Source organism: Pseudopipra pipra, chromosome 5 (genome assembly GCF_036250125.1).
Source record: "Pseudopipra pipra isolate bDixPip1 chromosome 5, bDixPip1.hap1, whole genome shotgun sequence".
Classification (NCBI taxonomy): domain Eukaryota; kingdom Metazoa; phylum Chordata; class Aves; order Passeriformes; family Pipridae; genus Pseudopipra; species Pseudopipra pipra.
Window position 1 is genome coordinate 50,892,669 of NC_087553.1, and position 16,428 is coordinate 50,909,096.

The 16,428-nt window shown below is 38.3% G+C and overlaps 1 protein-coding gene across 3 annotated transcripts in view; it reads left to right on the forward strand.

Moving 5' to 3' along the window:
- ST7 (suppression of tumorigenicity 7) overlaps positions 1–16,428 on the forward strand; it is a 138,943-nt gene that overhangs the window by 118,615 nt on the left and 3,900 nt on the right. For all 3 annotated transcript variants that reach the window (XM_064656046.1, XM_064656047.1, XM_064656048.1), the window contains 4 exons: positions 559–631; positions 2,180–2,282; positions 11,781–11,931; positions 15,784–15,876. In XM_064656046.1, coding sequence (XP_064512116.1) covers positions 559–631; positions 2,180–2,282; positions 11,781–11,931; positions 15,784–15,876 — 420 coding nt within the window. The remainder of the gene's footprint in view (positions 1–558; positions 632–2,179; positions 2,283–11,780; positions 11,932–15,783; positions 15,877–16,428) is intronic.

Sequence of the window (16,428 nt, forward strand, 5' to 3'; positions counted from 1 at the left end):
ATTTCCCTGAGAGGCAAAACACCTTATTTCACTGTTAATCACAGCAATAAATCTACTGGTTGTTTGCTTGCAAGTCAAATCCATTATTACTTGAATAGCTGTCCTAACTTGTATAGCTGCCACACACTCATATTAGACAACTACTTCTGCGTGAAAACATGAAGACTGAATAAGATAGCCTTCAACTGTTACTTAGATGTTTTGTGTACTATGGAAAAATTAATGTATTCCAGGTTACCTATACATTTATGTATGGAATAATGAATTCTTTCATTATGTCTCTATGATGTCAGTCTTTGAATTATTTCTCTAATGAACCCAGTTGCTGTTTAAATAACAGTTCCAGTGGTCATTAACACAGATTTTAAAGCCTGTATGTAAGGTGAAAATTAAAAAAATCCATGTGATATGGCAGCATAAGTCCAATATCAGAAAGTATTCTGAGTTCCCATAGTAATTTTGCATATGTCATGCTTACTCTGAAGTATCAATCAAACACTTGTCTTTCTGCAGACTTTTAAGTTTTCAGATGTTTATTTTTTTCTTTCTTTTCAACAGATATAAGCTTACCAAAATCAGCAACAATATGTTACACAGCTGCATTGCTCAAAGCCAGAGCTGTCTCTGACAAGTAAGTGCTTAAGAACTACTGTCAAGCAAAAATCCTGATTTAACTCAAGATTTCTCTTATCTGAGCCCACACCCTAACAATCTGCTCAGTAGCAGGAAAATTCTGTCCTGTAGTAAATTCACTTTTATATATGAGAAAAATTCACTTTATATATGAGAAAAATTTGCAGTGATCAAACATTGCACTTCAGATATTAAGGAAGAAGAAGAGAACTAGCATAAATTCAGTTCTTTTTTAGTTTTACATATACTGTCTGGGTGAGCTTTGGCTTCCTAGATAGTATAATGAAGATGCAACTAAAGAGGGTTGTGTGGCTGAACTTCTTCAAGTTCATATAAACCTGACCATAAAAAGGTAATAAATAAATGTGGATGCACTGGTAGCAATGTCATTTTACAAGACGTGTCAGAAGACTGCGCACCTACTTATTTAGCGGCAGGTGGATTTAGCATTATTATGTCAGGGGTTCTGAGAGGTAGATGACGTTCATATTTTTAGAGACACAAATATCTGTTCATTCCTGTGATGTTTTTCTCTTGGGTCTCACCCTTCCAAGGTGCTGAGCACATCTATGTGATGCCTGTGGACTTGAGAGCGCTGGCCCGTTCTGAACGGGTGCTCAGCTCCTTGTGAGATGGATCTCAAAAATCCCGATTCTGCTCTCAAGTGCCTTTACACAAATCCCAGGCAGAGTTGTGTCTGTGCACCTGAGGGTCGAATGCCCCCCCCCAAAGTTGGAAAGCAAGTAGAGTGGAAAGCCATTTTCTTGACTGACATCCTGACAGTTTTTGCTTTTAAAGTGTATGTACACATCAAGATCTAAGTAATTTTCTTTCATTCTTTTTATCCTGTAGATCGCCAGTACCTACTGCAACATCTTTCCTCCCTACACAGCGACTCCAGCTTGGGAGGGCAGGGCTAAGGTTGTCACAGCTTTCCCTGTGGTGTCTGCCTGCCAAGTACAGCTCTGGAGTTAGCCGTGGGGTGTGAGGTGAGAAAGAGATTGCATGGTCTGGTTTTTTATTCACTGGGGCAGATGATTTGCCCACAGTTTGGGCATGCTACCCTCAATGGTGCTGCGGCCAGTAGACCACCTGCTACTGCTGCTGCATCCATCCCAACCTGACCCAGGGGCCTTGGGTTGGGAATGTCCCTAAAACTTCCCCAAACCTGTTTTTAATAGAAACCCTCCAACAATAATTTGGCTTTGTGGGTTTTTTTCCTTTTTTTCTTTTCTTTTTTTCTGCAACTTCAGCCTTGAATATGCCCCTTAGCAAGATACCTAGAGCAAATTTAGATTAGTGACAGAGAAGGGACTGTTTGGATGGATTTTCTTCCATGATTAGATGCAAACATGCTTTCCACTTCTGCTGGGCTCTCACTGGCCTTGACGTAATAGATCACTCAGAGTTTCCACTTGCTATGGAAGTTTGGAGAGCATAGGAAAATGACTCAGTTTGGTTACATGGGCCCATGTTCTAGATTCCTCTTCTGGCCTTTTCTTGCTAACATTTCTGACCTAATGTGTTTGTTTCTTTGCTTTTGTAGATTTTCTCCAGAGGCTGCCTCAAGGCGAGGGCTGAGTACTGCAGAGATGAATGCAGTAGAAGCTATTCACAGAGCAGTAGAATTTAATCCACATGTGCCAAAAGTGAGTATTGAGAAAACATTGTCGTAGCTCTAACACTGCTGAGGACATAACTCCTGATTTTTATGTTAGATTGTTGAGTGGTGTTGTGAAAAGGGGAGCAAATAACGGGGAGGGAAAAAAGCTGATAGTATACATAGTTTTTTTGTTTCACATTCAGGACTGTGCGACTTGAAATTTAGCTAAAGTGAATTGCGGTAGTAGACACCACCAAATGTTATGATGCAGCACAGACATAAAGACAGATTATTATTTGCAAAATAACCATCAAAGATCTTCTAGTTCAAAATAGCATATTTTATTTGTTTTGATGATTATATGTAAGAATATGTTTTGGCATGCTGTACTATCTTTGGAGTTAACGGTGTGCTTTATATGAGTTGCATTAGTAATCCCTTATGCGGTACCCTGTCATTAAGTTCTGAGAATGCAAAGCTCAGAGATGAAGAATTGCATAGAACTAAAAAGACTAAAAATGGATTTATGTTCTAATTCCATAATCCCCTCTCTAGATATGTATCTCAGCAGTAAGAATCTTGCCCAGAGGCTGCTAAAGGCTAATGTATTTTATTATTTCATCACCTGATACTCAGTATTGCAATATATAAGTTCAGTGAAAAGGCAAACTAGAGGCAGATGCTTTTTGGCCGTTGAACTTTTTTGCCCTTTGAAAGTAAGCAACAGAAGACTGGTATATGTTAATGTAGGGAGCCTATTCATTAGGTACAACTGAACACCAAGTCTGGTCAAGAGAAACCCAAAACCTCTCCCATATGTACACATGGATTGCAGAAAGTTAATTCTCATACACTGCAGGAATTAAGTGTTTTTTCTGTGAGCTTTATCTATTATGGTAACCACTAAATAGTGTAGTGTAGATATCTCAAAGTTAGGCTGTTTGCTTGATAAAATTATCTAGACTTCCTCTACAGGCAGTGGAAAGAACAAACTATCTTAGACATCTTTAGACAGACTTTCCATCCAAGATGTCTGTTTCTGCACTTACTATGAAAGGATCAACACTTTTCCAGTAAAAGCTTGACTTTTAGACAACAAAGTTTAGGTGAGATAAGTCCCTTTGTATTATTAGCTATCTTCTATTTTTGTGCCATACTATAAAATTAAAATATTAAATGAAGTTTGGTTCCAGGGCTGCTTCTCTGGAACTGTCTTCACTTTCTTCCATCCCAGTTATTCTTGCACCAACACAACTATTGGTATTTCTCTTCTGCCTCGTTGCCTGTTTAACTCTCTAGTCTAGTCCTGTTCTGGGTGAACCTTTCTGAGTGTTTTACTGAAGCCCAGTTAGAGATCTTGGCAAGCAAAGATACTAGTTTCACCTGTCATAAGCAATCCTTGGAAGCCTGTTCCTTACTTATCTCCGTGCCTTTGATGATTATTCCATCAAAATCTACTTTAACAATTTGCATACTAATGTTTCCATACCAACACACAGTGTTTCCCTTTAAATGAATGGCTGTGCATTTACTTCTCTTGTCACTTGATTCTGAGTGGGGATCTTTTTGCTTCAGGTCAGTTTTGCTAGTCTGGCTGTGTCTGGGACTGATTCAGGGACAAAGATAGTGGCCTCCACTTCTGTACATGCTCCTTATATCCATCCTGCTATTGTCACCAGGCTCTGCACTGTCATGAAACTGAGGCTAAGTCTCATTTACTGCCTTTTTTGCTTTTTCTGTTTCTGTTTATGCTTAAGAGTGTGACGTTCTTTGGTTTGACTTCCTTCGCAAAATTCACCCTACTGTAAGTTGTGGCATTTGCTGCATAACCTCTGTACTTCCAGGCCTACAAGATCCTGCTTTTCTTGTGGATCAGAACTTTCATTCATTGCTTGTGATGATACAGATTAATATGCAGCACTGCTGCTTTCACACTTACTCCTTCTGCTATTAGCCAAAGGATATTAAAGTGTGAAAGGATGGATTTGGTTGTAGTTTTATGCACAGTGCAGACATTACAGCTCAATTTTCACTCAGTTATGATTGATGTCATATCTAATTTGTTCTTAATGAAATAGAGATAAGTTTTAGCAAGCAGCATCACAAGAAATCTAGCAGGTCCACAAAACTAATGTGTCTTCAGAGCTTCTTTAGGATTTAAACACTAATGAGTCTTTTGTTCAGACTAAGGAAGAAATAAATTAAAAGGTGACAAATTATTTAAGATTCCCAGCAGAAGCCTTGAAAGCAGGTTCTACACTACTGAAGAGAAAAAAATACAGTTTGGTATGTTTCTGTTTTGTCTCAAAAGATTTTACTGTTTTCAGTGCAAATGGTTAAAATTTCGAATTACTACATAAAAAGGTTATTACTGGATATACATTTTCAAGGCATTTAATTAGAAATAGCACATTTTTGCTAATAAGATTCTGAGACAAAGAGAATGCAAGAAACATACTCAGAACATGCTGAGAGATGCTGCTAAGCTGGATTTACCAAGAAAGGGAGACTGGGTCTCCTATTGTAACCTATTGCAAGTTTGTGTAAAACAGCCATGGGCTTCTTACAATGATGCTCATTCTCCCCTGGAAGATGATGGCCAGATTGCAGTTCCATAGGGATATTGCAGAGGTCAGATATACTTTTTACCCTTTTTTAAAAATGTAATCTAAATATGTAGGAACACCTTAAGAAGAAGCGGTTTAAAAATCCCAGATTTCCACCTTTACAAAGATGTTAGAAACCCTGCAAAAACACCTACTTTCCACACAGAAACCACTGTGTATGCATGGATCTGGGAGTCTTGTCAGTATGCATGTCATGAATATGTTGGCACCCCCTTCCATTGATTCTAGATGGCAACACATCACTTTCTGTCTGCATGAAAATTACTTTCACAGAGGCCTAATATGGCTGACAGTCTTTCTTCAGGTAGCCACTCTTACAGCAAATAACCCTCTTCTGACACAGATCTCTTTTATTTTTGAGTACATTTCTATGACAATTTAATTCCCAGCCATAGGTGATAAATTCTCATTATTTTTGGAATACACTGGAGTCAAGATATGGCACATGAAGGTACCAGAATTTAGTTTGAGTGAACAAAGTATTAAAGAGCTCAGCGCAGCCTGCCATATCTCTCCAGGAAGCTGGACAGCTGATCTGACTGTGCTGTTTCTGGAAGCTGAGCTGTTCAGGGTAAGGCCAGCTCAGGTTTGTCAACTATGACCTCCTTTGTGACTGCAGCAAAAATGGAACCATTGTCAAACTGATCAAGACTTCTTATTCTGAAGACATTTTGCCTGTAAAAAGGTTTCTTTGCTTGAAAGTGGCTTAATTTTTTAAACTGTGACAGGAAAACAAATCTGATATAATGTATTTCATCTTTCTACAGTTCATCTTGTTTATGTTACTGAGTCAGCTACAGCAAATTGCAGCTTTATACTTTGGCAGAGATTGCCTATGTAAAAAGAAAGCACTTCACCAGGCTGAGTGTCTTCAGGGTTCTTTGTAGTAGAAAAAAACATAACCCATAGCGCATCAAAGTCAGCAATACATCACAAAAGAACAAAGCAAAGAGCTGTGAATTCCACTATGAGAAGAATCACAACAAATTTTATCACTTGTTTGTGAAGACTTGTCTGAATTTTTTTTTAACCATCTTTGTCTTAAATGAGATTCTGTGGATTAGTATCCCTTTGTTATAGTGTAGCACCATACACTGTGTAGTTTTGTTCCCAAGGAAATGTGCTGACACTGTCTGACAACATACTGCTCAAAAATTTAGGGGTTAACCAAAGAAGGCTGTATTGCCACTGAAGCTGTAATTCCAGAGGGTTTTGTATGGAAAAAGAGAGTAGTACATCCTATGTAATGGAGAGTGCATAATTTGTGGAGTAGTTGAGAAAAAAGTATATGTACACACACACAACTTCATCATTGTTATTTATATGTGTTTGGAGCTTCCCTGCTTGTATGTAATGCGACTCTCCCAAGCTAATGCTGATAAGCTATCACAGGTGCTTCTGGGACATTCCTCAATTGTGGAACACCCCTTCTGAACTGATTTGCAGGGCTCCTTCCCTGCATTCAAACTCCTGAAAAATGCCCTCATATTTTTGTGATCTATGAGACTAGAGCTATAAAGAGAAAACAGATGATGGTCCATATATCTAATTGTTAAAAGTGAGTCAAAAGTGTGTCCTGCACACAGTTGTAGGGGGTTGGTATGTAAGCCAGGAACTGCGTTAGTTTGGAGAGAGTCCCTGCTGAAGTATGCTGCGTTTGAATCAGACACCTTAAATACTGATATTACTTTAAGAAATGCCAATTTCATGTGTAAACAGTTTCTTAAAAAGATGTAACAAACCGTGTACTTAAGCACTTTTAAAGATTTATCTGTTCTCCATTGCATCCCTTCTCATTTTTTTCTTATTTATTTTTACTTTTTTTAATAAGAACTGTGTCTGTCTGTATGCTTGTGTGGTTTCTAGTAACTTGTAGTTGCTAATAGAAACAAATAATGCAAACAAACCCATAGACCAGATGGGAAGTAAATCTGTTCCGCACACCCCATGATATTACAGAGAAACTATTTGAGACATGTTTAAGAGAGTTTTTAACTGTTCAGTGAGACAGTGATTTGTTTATGTACCTCCAGCAAAAAGGCCAAACTTCTTAATTACCATCAGTTCAATGAGAATTTGTTAGGTGACTTAAAAGTGGCTTCTCTAGGCATGTAGAAACCAGTATTCTGGAATTATCTTAAGCTCGTGTTGTTCATCCCGCTGGGAGGAGCAGAGTTCCTGTTCAAACAATGTTGAATTCTCGTGTTCTGGCCTGGAGGGATGCTGTCACAGGTGCAGGAGTGACTGTTGCCTGTTTGCGACCTGAGCTGTAATTTCAGAGTCAAATTGTACAATTGAGGAATAGAAGGAAATCTGCCTGGGATAGGTTGATTTATTTTATAAAAGGTCGCTGAAGTAATGTGGAATGCTAAAGCACTCCCAGCAGAGGAGAATTAGTAGCCAGAGAGCTGTCAATATTATGAAATAAATAACGTATATTCAATTTATGTAAGAGGAATATAAACTCCACTGTGTTGCACTACATGTATACAAGGTCCATTGTCATCCTCCAAATGCTCATTAAAAGACATATTTCCATATGTGTACAGAATGGCTATAGCTCAGCTATATCTATCACAATGTTATGTAACTGGCCCAGAAGCCCTCTGTGGAAGCAAGTGAAAAATACTGTTACACTTGTTGTAACTCCTAAATATAGTTCCTTGACAGAAAAAGTTTAGAGGGAGAGAAGAGAGAGACCAGAAAAAAAAAAAAAAGATAACCAAAAAAATTACAAGCCAGAACAATGCAGCGACAAAGGGCTGATTGAGCCATCTCCTGATGGCAGGAATCATTGCACAACTTCAGTATTCACTCCTAACTTGATTGAGACTAGGTCATAGAATCATAGAACACGCTGAGTTGGAAGGGACCCACCAGGATCATTGAGTCCAACTCCTGGCCCTGCGCAGGACACCCCAAAAGTCACACCATGTGCCCGAGAGCATTGCCCAAACACTTCTTGAACTCTTTCAGGCTTGATGCTGTGACCACTTCCCTGGGGAGCCTGTTCCAGTGCACAATGTGAGTCCCATCACTGGTCACAAGAGTGAAGAGATCATTCTGACTGAAATTTTCTGTCTTTTCTGAGCTGTTTCCTGTTTTTAAAGGAACATGATAACTCCAGATGGTGGTGACTTGCTATTTCTTCTTCTAGTTAAACTTCTTAATTTGTTAATGAAAAACAAATGCAGCTGTAGATGTGTTGGGCTTATCATCTCCATTTTCTCCATGAATGCTTAGCTCTTTGGTAGGTTTCTTATTTAGGCTCTTGCTTGACTCTCCCTCTGAAGTGGAACCATGCTTAGGTTCAGAGCTCTGCCAGATATTCAAAGTATTGATAATGTAGTGAAGTTCTGTTACTTAAATTGTGGAGGTCGTGGTTGAATCTGAGTGGATGCCAGTGTATCAGGAGTTACAGTTAATAGGGAGTGTGTCAAGAGGTGTAGGTTTCTTTTATGAATTTTAGTGGTATGATTGGATTTTGTGTCCCTATTAGTCCTGTAACAATGAGGGCTATGCTCTGGAATGAGGCCTTTGGAAATTTTGAGATATAAATAGTCAGATTTCCACTCTGAAATCTTTGGTGGCTGAAGAGAAGACTGCACGTGTCTAGTGTAGTACCTTTGATTAAATGTGATAACAGCCTCTTCAAAACAATGGTCAGATGTCTTTGGCTGATTTTTTCCAAGAGCTGGAGATGCTTGTTGCGTGCAGAAATTCATCAGGATTGTGGTTCACTCATTATGTGGGCAGCATGAGGACTGCAGCTTATAGGATAGTTTTTGAAGAAAGATTTTTTTTAATTTAATTTTATTTCGCTAGAATTTGTCCGCTCGTCCAATACAAAATGTTTTGGGGGACCATGTTGATTTCATGGACAATCTGCTGGAAACCTAGCAGATTGCTGGGACTTAGTCCTACCTGTAAAAAATCTGGGGCCAGTAGCCTGCAGTTACTGTAAAAGGGGGCTGCCCTTGGCTATGCTATCTCCAGGTAGACCCTTAGCCCTGTCAACAAAACCTCCAGGAACCCCAATGCCCTCAGGGCTCTTGAACTCTCTTTGAAAATACAGTAATGCAGCAATGGATATGGTATTCTAGGACATCAAGACTGTCCTAATTTTCATGGACAGTCATATCTCTCCTTCCTTAATAATCAAGCCCTACTTACAGCTAGGTAGCTTTTTGGTACCTGTTACTTCTGTTCAGAGAAGTTAAGTAGATGGAGGCCCTCAAGTGCCCTCTCCCAGAGTCATTTCTTTGATTAGATATATTCTGTACTTCAGAAATTTGATCTTTATGTTTTGGAGAGTGCCTGTATGGAGTGTTCCAGATGAAGTCTCTATGGGTCTGTGTACAATTAGCATTCTTGCTGGAAATACCTCCAAAATAAATTAATTGAGAGTTTGTATGCCCAAAAGGTGGGGCTGACCTTTATGCATAAAATAAAAGTAATTATGAGTTCAAAAGAGTCTTGAGCCACCATCAACTTTGTGTGGGGGTCTTCTTAAATATCACCAAACCAGGTAATGGACTTTTTGTTTGTGAAAGTAGCTGTGATAGAGTAATGAGGGATGAATGGTTTTGATCTGAGGAACTTTTAAAATAGGTTTTTCTTTCTGAACCTGAGAAAAATGCAGACTGAAAAGTCAACGCAAGTGAGTGAAGACTAAGATTGATTTGCAAGTGTCAAGATACATGCTTCCATCTGGTATTTCCAGTTGTTTTTTTATTTTAACCACTGATAACAAGCAATATGCAAGAATCAAAATAACGTGTTTTCATCTTAACACTCCGAAAAATAGACATTTATTCCTTGTTTTTCTTTTCCTAAAATAGTGGCATGTCATTGGGTTTGCTAGTGGTTTTTTCCTTTGATTGAAATATTTAAATATTGAGAAATTACTTTCTCATTTAATTTTTAAAAAAATGTGGAAATAAGAGCTATGTTCTAAATCATTAAAACAGGTAGAAACCTGCAGCTCTTGCAGCTGTATTCCATTTTGCTCAACAGGTATAATGTGTGTTTTTAAAAGGGTGAGGCATTCATTAGGACAGTGAATGTTTGCTGTATCAGTGTAAGCCTGACAACTCCTTCCCTCTTGTCAGCTCTTTATTCTGTTCTCTCTATCACCCTTAATCCCCTGGCCTGCCTACTAAATTGCAGCTTCCTCCATTAATCCACCTGCTCTGCAGCTCTCAGATTTTTCTGAAAGGCTTTAGGGAAAATCCAAATATCACATTAAACTATTCCCACTGCTAATTCAGTTTCTCCTCTTTTAATACTGTCACCCACATCAGAAATGTGTGATTTCTCTCCTCTTTGAAGTATTTATCTATTTCCCAGGGTTGACAGTTCTTTGCTTTGATCATGGTCTCTTAAAGTCTTTCATCTGCTTGCTACCTCCTTCAGGCAAAGGGGCAACAAACTCTTGGACGCTTTCCACGACCTCTTGCTATTGGTGCTCATTTCCCTCTACCCTTTCCTCTTCCTTTCCACAAGGCTGATTTTCAATCCTTGTTTCTTTCTTTTGCCTTCTTTTCTGCACCAGTACATCCCATTCACAAAAGCCAGTGTTTAACAGGAGCTGTGGAAGGTTGGCACCACCCATGCCACCCTTTCACCACCGGTGCCAGGTTGCCTTCTTGTGGGTGCCTGCACTAGGAGGTTGTCTGTCCCTAGGTCCTGCAGTCCTCGTCCTTCCAGACCAGTCTGTAGGCACAAGGTGAAATGGAGGGGCTGCATACTCACTCCTTCTTTGCCAGGGATGAGCCATAACTTTTCTTTCCCATCCTTATGCTAGGGCCTGACAGTCTACTGCCTGACTCACCTGCTGCCTTTTGTGTTAACCTAAACAAGCTGGTGGGGAGAAAATTTGATCTTGGGCATCCTGGAATAAGGCGACAATTTCCCTGTACTATTGAAGAGTGGTCAGCACGCAGCTGGGAAGTGTAACAATGCTCAGGAGGACTGACAGGAGTTGATTTGGCAGCCTGTTTTCTGTCTGCCATTCCTTTCCCTGCGAAGCATGCTGGCAAGGGGTATATCTTTCCCCTCCACTAACTGGAATGTAGTAGCACCAGTGATGAGATGTCTGATGGACTGGTGTTAGTTATTTGTCTAGTTAACTCAGTTTAGTTCATGGGTTGAGGAGGGAGGAAAAACCACCTGCTTGAATAAGGCCTGGGACCTCTTTTCTCCTGTGGCATGAACCCTTCACGTGTTTCATCTGCTTCTGCTAGTGCGGATCCAGTTATGGGGAAATTTTCTGTGAAAATTGCTTGTGGGTTTAGTCAGTGGTACTTTTCATTTTAGTAACTCTTTCAAGTAGGAAGTTTAAACATCCTAGTCTTCCTCCTTCCCTGAAATCAGGAATTTGTTACATTTTGTAACATTTTCACTTTGTAATTTATTAAGTAGGTTCCTAGGTGGCTACCAACCTTGAGTATTTATAAATCTAGTAAGTAATGGCAATGCAGTAAAGCAACCTGTGTGCAAACTATAAGTGCTGCGTGTTTCCTTAGAGAAAGACAGTGTGCATCCAACTGCTTAGGGTCTTAATTTTATTAGAAACACTTTTAATTAAAAAGCTCTTGTAATTAAATTCCATTTTCTGCTTTGAGTCCTTTTTTTCATCTCCTTTGATAAGAGAGGCATCTTATTTTGAATTTCTCTGTAGTTCCCATACTACTGCTGAAGAGCAGAACATTATCCATCTGACAGCATGTCTTAGTCTTTGGGAATAATTCAGTAGTTGTCTCCAAGTGCAGTTGGTGATGAAACATTTGATGAAACACTTAGGAGAGAAAGTACTTTAGGGAAATAGACCTTTCAGTGGGCATTATAGAATTGCATGCAACTTTCTGTGTTTCGTATTACCTCTGAAATAATTGTGCTCTGCTTTTTTATTGCAGTATCTACTAGAAATGAAAAGCTTAATTCTGCCCCCTGAACATATTCTGAAGAGAGGGGACAGTGAAGCAATAGCATATGCTTTCTTTCATCTTCAACACTGGAAAAGAGTAGAGGGGGCATTGAATCTCTTACACTGTACATGGGAAGGCAGTAAGTAATTTGCTTTTTTACAAAGGAGCTAATCAAATGTTTTTATTGAATGTCATGAGAAAATAATAGTTTACTGTGAAGTATAGTATGTGAGGATTTTGGACATCAGTTCTCACCACCATTTGAACACTCAAAATTCAAACTAAAAATACGAACTTCATTTAATGAGAAAAAGGATTCTGAAGTCTTGGGTTATGTTTGCTGTCTAAGACTGAACAAAATTTCTCAACTTCTTTGAGAGATGTTTTCTTACTCATAGGTAAGTGGATAATAATTTACCTTCTTTCATTCCAGACTTGTAGAGATTTGTTTGTCATTATTTGAATGAATGGTTTCAAACTGAGAATATATTTAGATTGGACATAAAGAAAAAAATTTTTGCTGTAAGGGTGGTGAGACACTGAAACAGCTTGCCTGGAGAAGTTGTAGATGCTCCGTCCGTGGAACTGTTCAAGACCAGGTTCGATGGAGTTTCAAGCAACCTGGCCTAGTGAAAGATGTCACTGCCCGTGGCAGTGGGATTGGAATGAGATGATCTTTAAAGATATCTTCCGACCTAGACCATTTTATGATTCTGTGAATGCTCAGATACTGAGAAATTATGAGTGTGCCCTATAGACAGATATATGTTAATGAGTAGTGGAAAGCAATACTGTATTTTATGACTTTTCTTTTAACTGACAAACTGTAGTGAGTCCAGTGGAAGATTTCTAGGATGCATAGGGGACTGGAACATGTGATGTAGGACAAGGTGCTGAGGGAGCTGGTTTTATTCAACTCGGCCGAAGGGCTGATCCAGTTGCTGTCTTCTGCCAATGGAGAGATGATATGGAAGACAGTCCTAGTCTTCATAGAATGGCCCAGCAGGAAGACAAGAAGCAATACACACAAGTTGAAACAAGAGAAATTTCATCTAGACCTAAGAAACGTATTTTCAGAATGAGAGTGGTGATGCATTGGATAGGCTGTGGGATCTCCATCCCCAGAGATACTCAGAGCTCAGCTTGGCATGGTTCTGATTAATCAGACCTAACTTTGAAGATGACCCTGCTTTGAATGGGAGGTTGGAGGATATGATCTCCAAAGGTCATATACTAACCTTCTAATGTATCTTATCATGTCTTCGAGATTTGTTTTTTATCAAGTTTCAGAGAATTTAAAAGTACAATTTATGATCAGCTTTTTTGGGAGTTTTTTTTGATGCAGATTTTTACTTTATGTAATCAAGTTCCACTTTTCTGCTCTGCTTTATTCTGCTCTTTTTCAGCCTCTCCATATGTTATTATACCACCTTTTTTTTTCTTGCTTTCACTATTTTTTGTTCTCATTTAGCTTTGATAGAAAAGATAATTTGTCACCATGATAATTGCTATGGAAATGCACTTAGTACTTCCATTGTAAAAGTGACTTACTGTCTCGGTCATTGTATGAAATGGTCTGAACTTGCCTAATTTGCAGTGTGGGCTCCCTGAGGATGCACTGGCTTTATTTCTAGGTGTATAGAACACCATGCTCAGTAATTTATTAGCTAATAACTGTATAGTACCCTGTAAAGATGTAAATGAGCATAACTTCTACAGAAAAATCCATAATTCATTCAGAGTGATTGCAGAAAGATATGAAGTGTACCAGTCTTCAAGAATTTTGTTCAAATTTTGCCTACATATGAAGACTCCCATGGGTTTTAATAGTTTCACCAGTGTCTAGTCCAGTAATCCTAATATTTGGTAGATATCTTGGCATCCCTAACTGTAAGTGAAAACCAGTGAAAACATGATAGATATTAAATGTAATTAAATACTAGTTTTACCCAATAGTCTACATATAGTACTTGATCGCTTGCCCTCGCTTTCTTTCTAGGTGTTTGTAGGTACTTTATTAATAGTACCACTAAAAAAGCCCAAGTGACACCACTGGGTTTGGACCACGTTCTGTGTATAGAAAGTGTGTAGTTTGAAGTGTGACCAAATTTTGAAAGAGTCTGATGCGATTGTTTGTCACTGTTGGTTTCTAAACTTGTATCAAAATTCCTCTTGTTTGCATGAAGAAGAGAAACCCAGGGGGTTTCAAATGCTACAGTATCCCTTACAGCAAGTACACAGCTGAATGGCAAACTGCCTCTGTGCTACCTGAGTCAATTAATGTAAAATAGGATCAGATAATACTGTAAGAGTAAGGCAGAGGAGTAACTACATAAACACAAACTGATACAGATGAACTAGAGCACTTTCTTCCATGGCTGATAGCATTGCTAAATAAAACTGTTTTGCTGTAAATATTCCATAATTGGTCTGATGTCAAGGATAACTGTTTATAAAAGCTATTCAGACATTTTTCACTTGTTTTGTAAAAACAACATCTTTACCATCCCTTTTTGATTAAAATCTTAATATTGTTGTGATTTAGTGTAAAGCAGAAGAGGCTTGATTGTCTGTTTCAGTATTAGGCCAAATTGGAAGGAAAAACTTGTGTTAGTGATTTTGAAGAAATGAGCATTGAACATATGTTTTTGTACAGACATTCAAGTTTGTTGCATGTGAAGATCATACACAGCTTGGATTATTGTATTTGTACTTGGCTTTTTGGGTTGCTATGGAGAGGGGTGGTTAATACTGGAAGAGCATTAACAGCCCAGGTTGGTTTACAATCTTTGAGGATTTCTACCTTCTTTACTATTGCTTTAAACATAGTAACCAAGAAAAAATGCACTCATATAATTTCACAAAAATACAGCTAACATTATTTCAAATGCAGTGTGCACAACTGAAAATATTTGGGGATTGTGTATTTAAACCAGTGCTTCAGTTGTCTTGTGAGCAAGAGATAATGGAGTGTTATTGTGTGGCAGTGGGCTATACCTAACAACTAAAATGTACAGTGCTTCTCGGACATCTGTTGGGGAAAATATTGCTTCACAGTGACTGATGTTCATAGGAGTAGTGAGTATAAAATGTTGGTGACATAAAAAGAATGAAAATAATATATAGGATAATGGAAAAGGATGCCTTGATTGCAAAGCTATATTTCAGTCAAGGATTCTGATGTTTCTATAAACCACCTTCAGTTGGCCTATGACATCAGCAGCGTCCAGATTTAGTAATCCATTTCCCTCCCTCTCTGTTATTATTTTCAATTTTAAAAATTCATAAGATTAAGTATTATTTATTCTATGACCTGAAGATTTATATTGGAAACCTGACTTGATCTGCTGCATCTAGAAAGAATGCATGAGAGGAACCTGGTTTTAATAATTCAGTATTAATCTTTGATTGCCAAATAGAAAATTAATAGAAAATGAAAACGTGACATGTTGGAACGCTGGTTCTCAGGGCTTGTGTTCATCAGTGTTACCTGGCTTGCTGGAGTGTGATGGAAAAAAAAGTAGTGTATGATTTTCATGCAAAACTTCTCTTATATTTGATGCACAGAGATAGTGAGTATTGGCCTGAACTCACAAGCTTAGCTGGTCATTTTTGTAGGCTGTACCTGTTATACCAGATACACTACTTTCTCCTGAAATTTAAAAATTCTGCAGCCTAAAAGCCTAAGACATAGTGCATAAATTTGGCTATGGAATTGGAAGTACAATAGGCTTTGATTATGCAAACATTTATGTGTGTCCTTGTAATGTGGTCTCACCTGACATTCATGAACCTTTTCTCAAGAATAAAAATAAACATAGGTGTTTGCAAGATTAAAAGATAAATGTAGATTTATATTTTGGCATTTCATTAAACAATTTATGTGTTGTTTGCAACCTAATATAAATGTTTTGTCTATGTTTGTTTTCCAGAACTGCAAATGTATGACTGCCACACTTACAGTAACCTGTGCATGGTGTTTTCTTTTCAGCTTTCAGAATGATCCCCTATCCTTTGGAAAAAGGACATCTCTTCTACCCATATCCTATTTGTACAGAAACTGCAGATAGAGAACTACTACCATGTATGTTCAACCTTTCTCTTCTTATCATTGACATCGAAGAATTGTTTACCTGAGTCTTGCAGCACTGATCTCCTTTGATGCCTTTTAAATTGAATACACTGGATTAGAATAACTGGATTGACACGGAGCCTCTGGAGCTCCCGTGATGGTTTAAGAAGCAGCTCCTAGCCATAATTCATTACAATTAGCTGTATTTATTATTTTTGACATCTTAGGGACAGGGAGAGAGATTACCAAAGAGATAGAAATGAGTTAGATCGTGCTATTCTCTCTTGCCAAGACACTGGAAAATATGTCTGATCTTTCATCTAGAGTAACATCCCATCAAATCAAAAGCACAGTGTTGCAGCCTTGTTAGTCTTTTGTAGATACACTAGCTACTTAAATTCCAAGGCAAGATCCAACCTGCTTGAGGACAGCTGCATCATTAACACAGCTATTATTCTGACAGGTTATGCTGACATTTTCTGAAAAGCACTCTTAAATAGCAAAAAAGGGGTTTCTTTGTGTAATGCTGTGTGTATTATTATGAAGAGATTTATGTGAAATCAT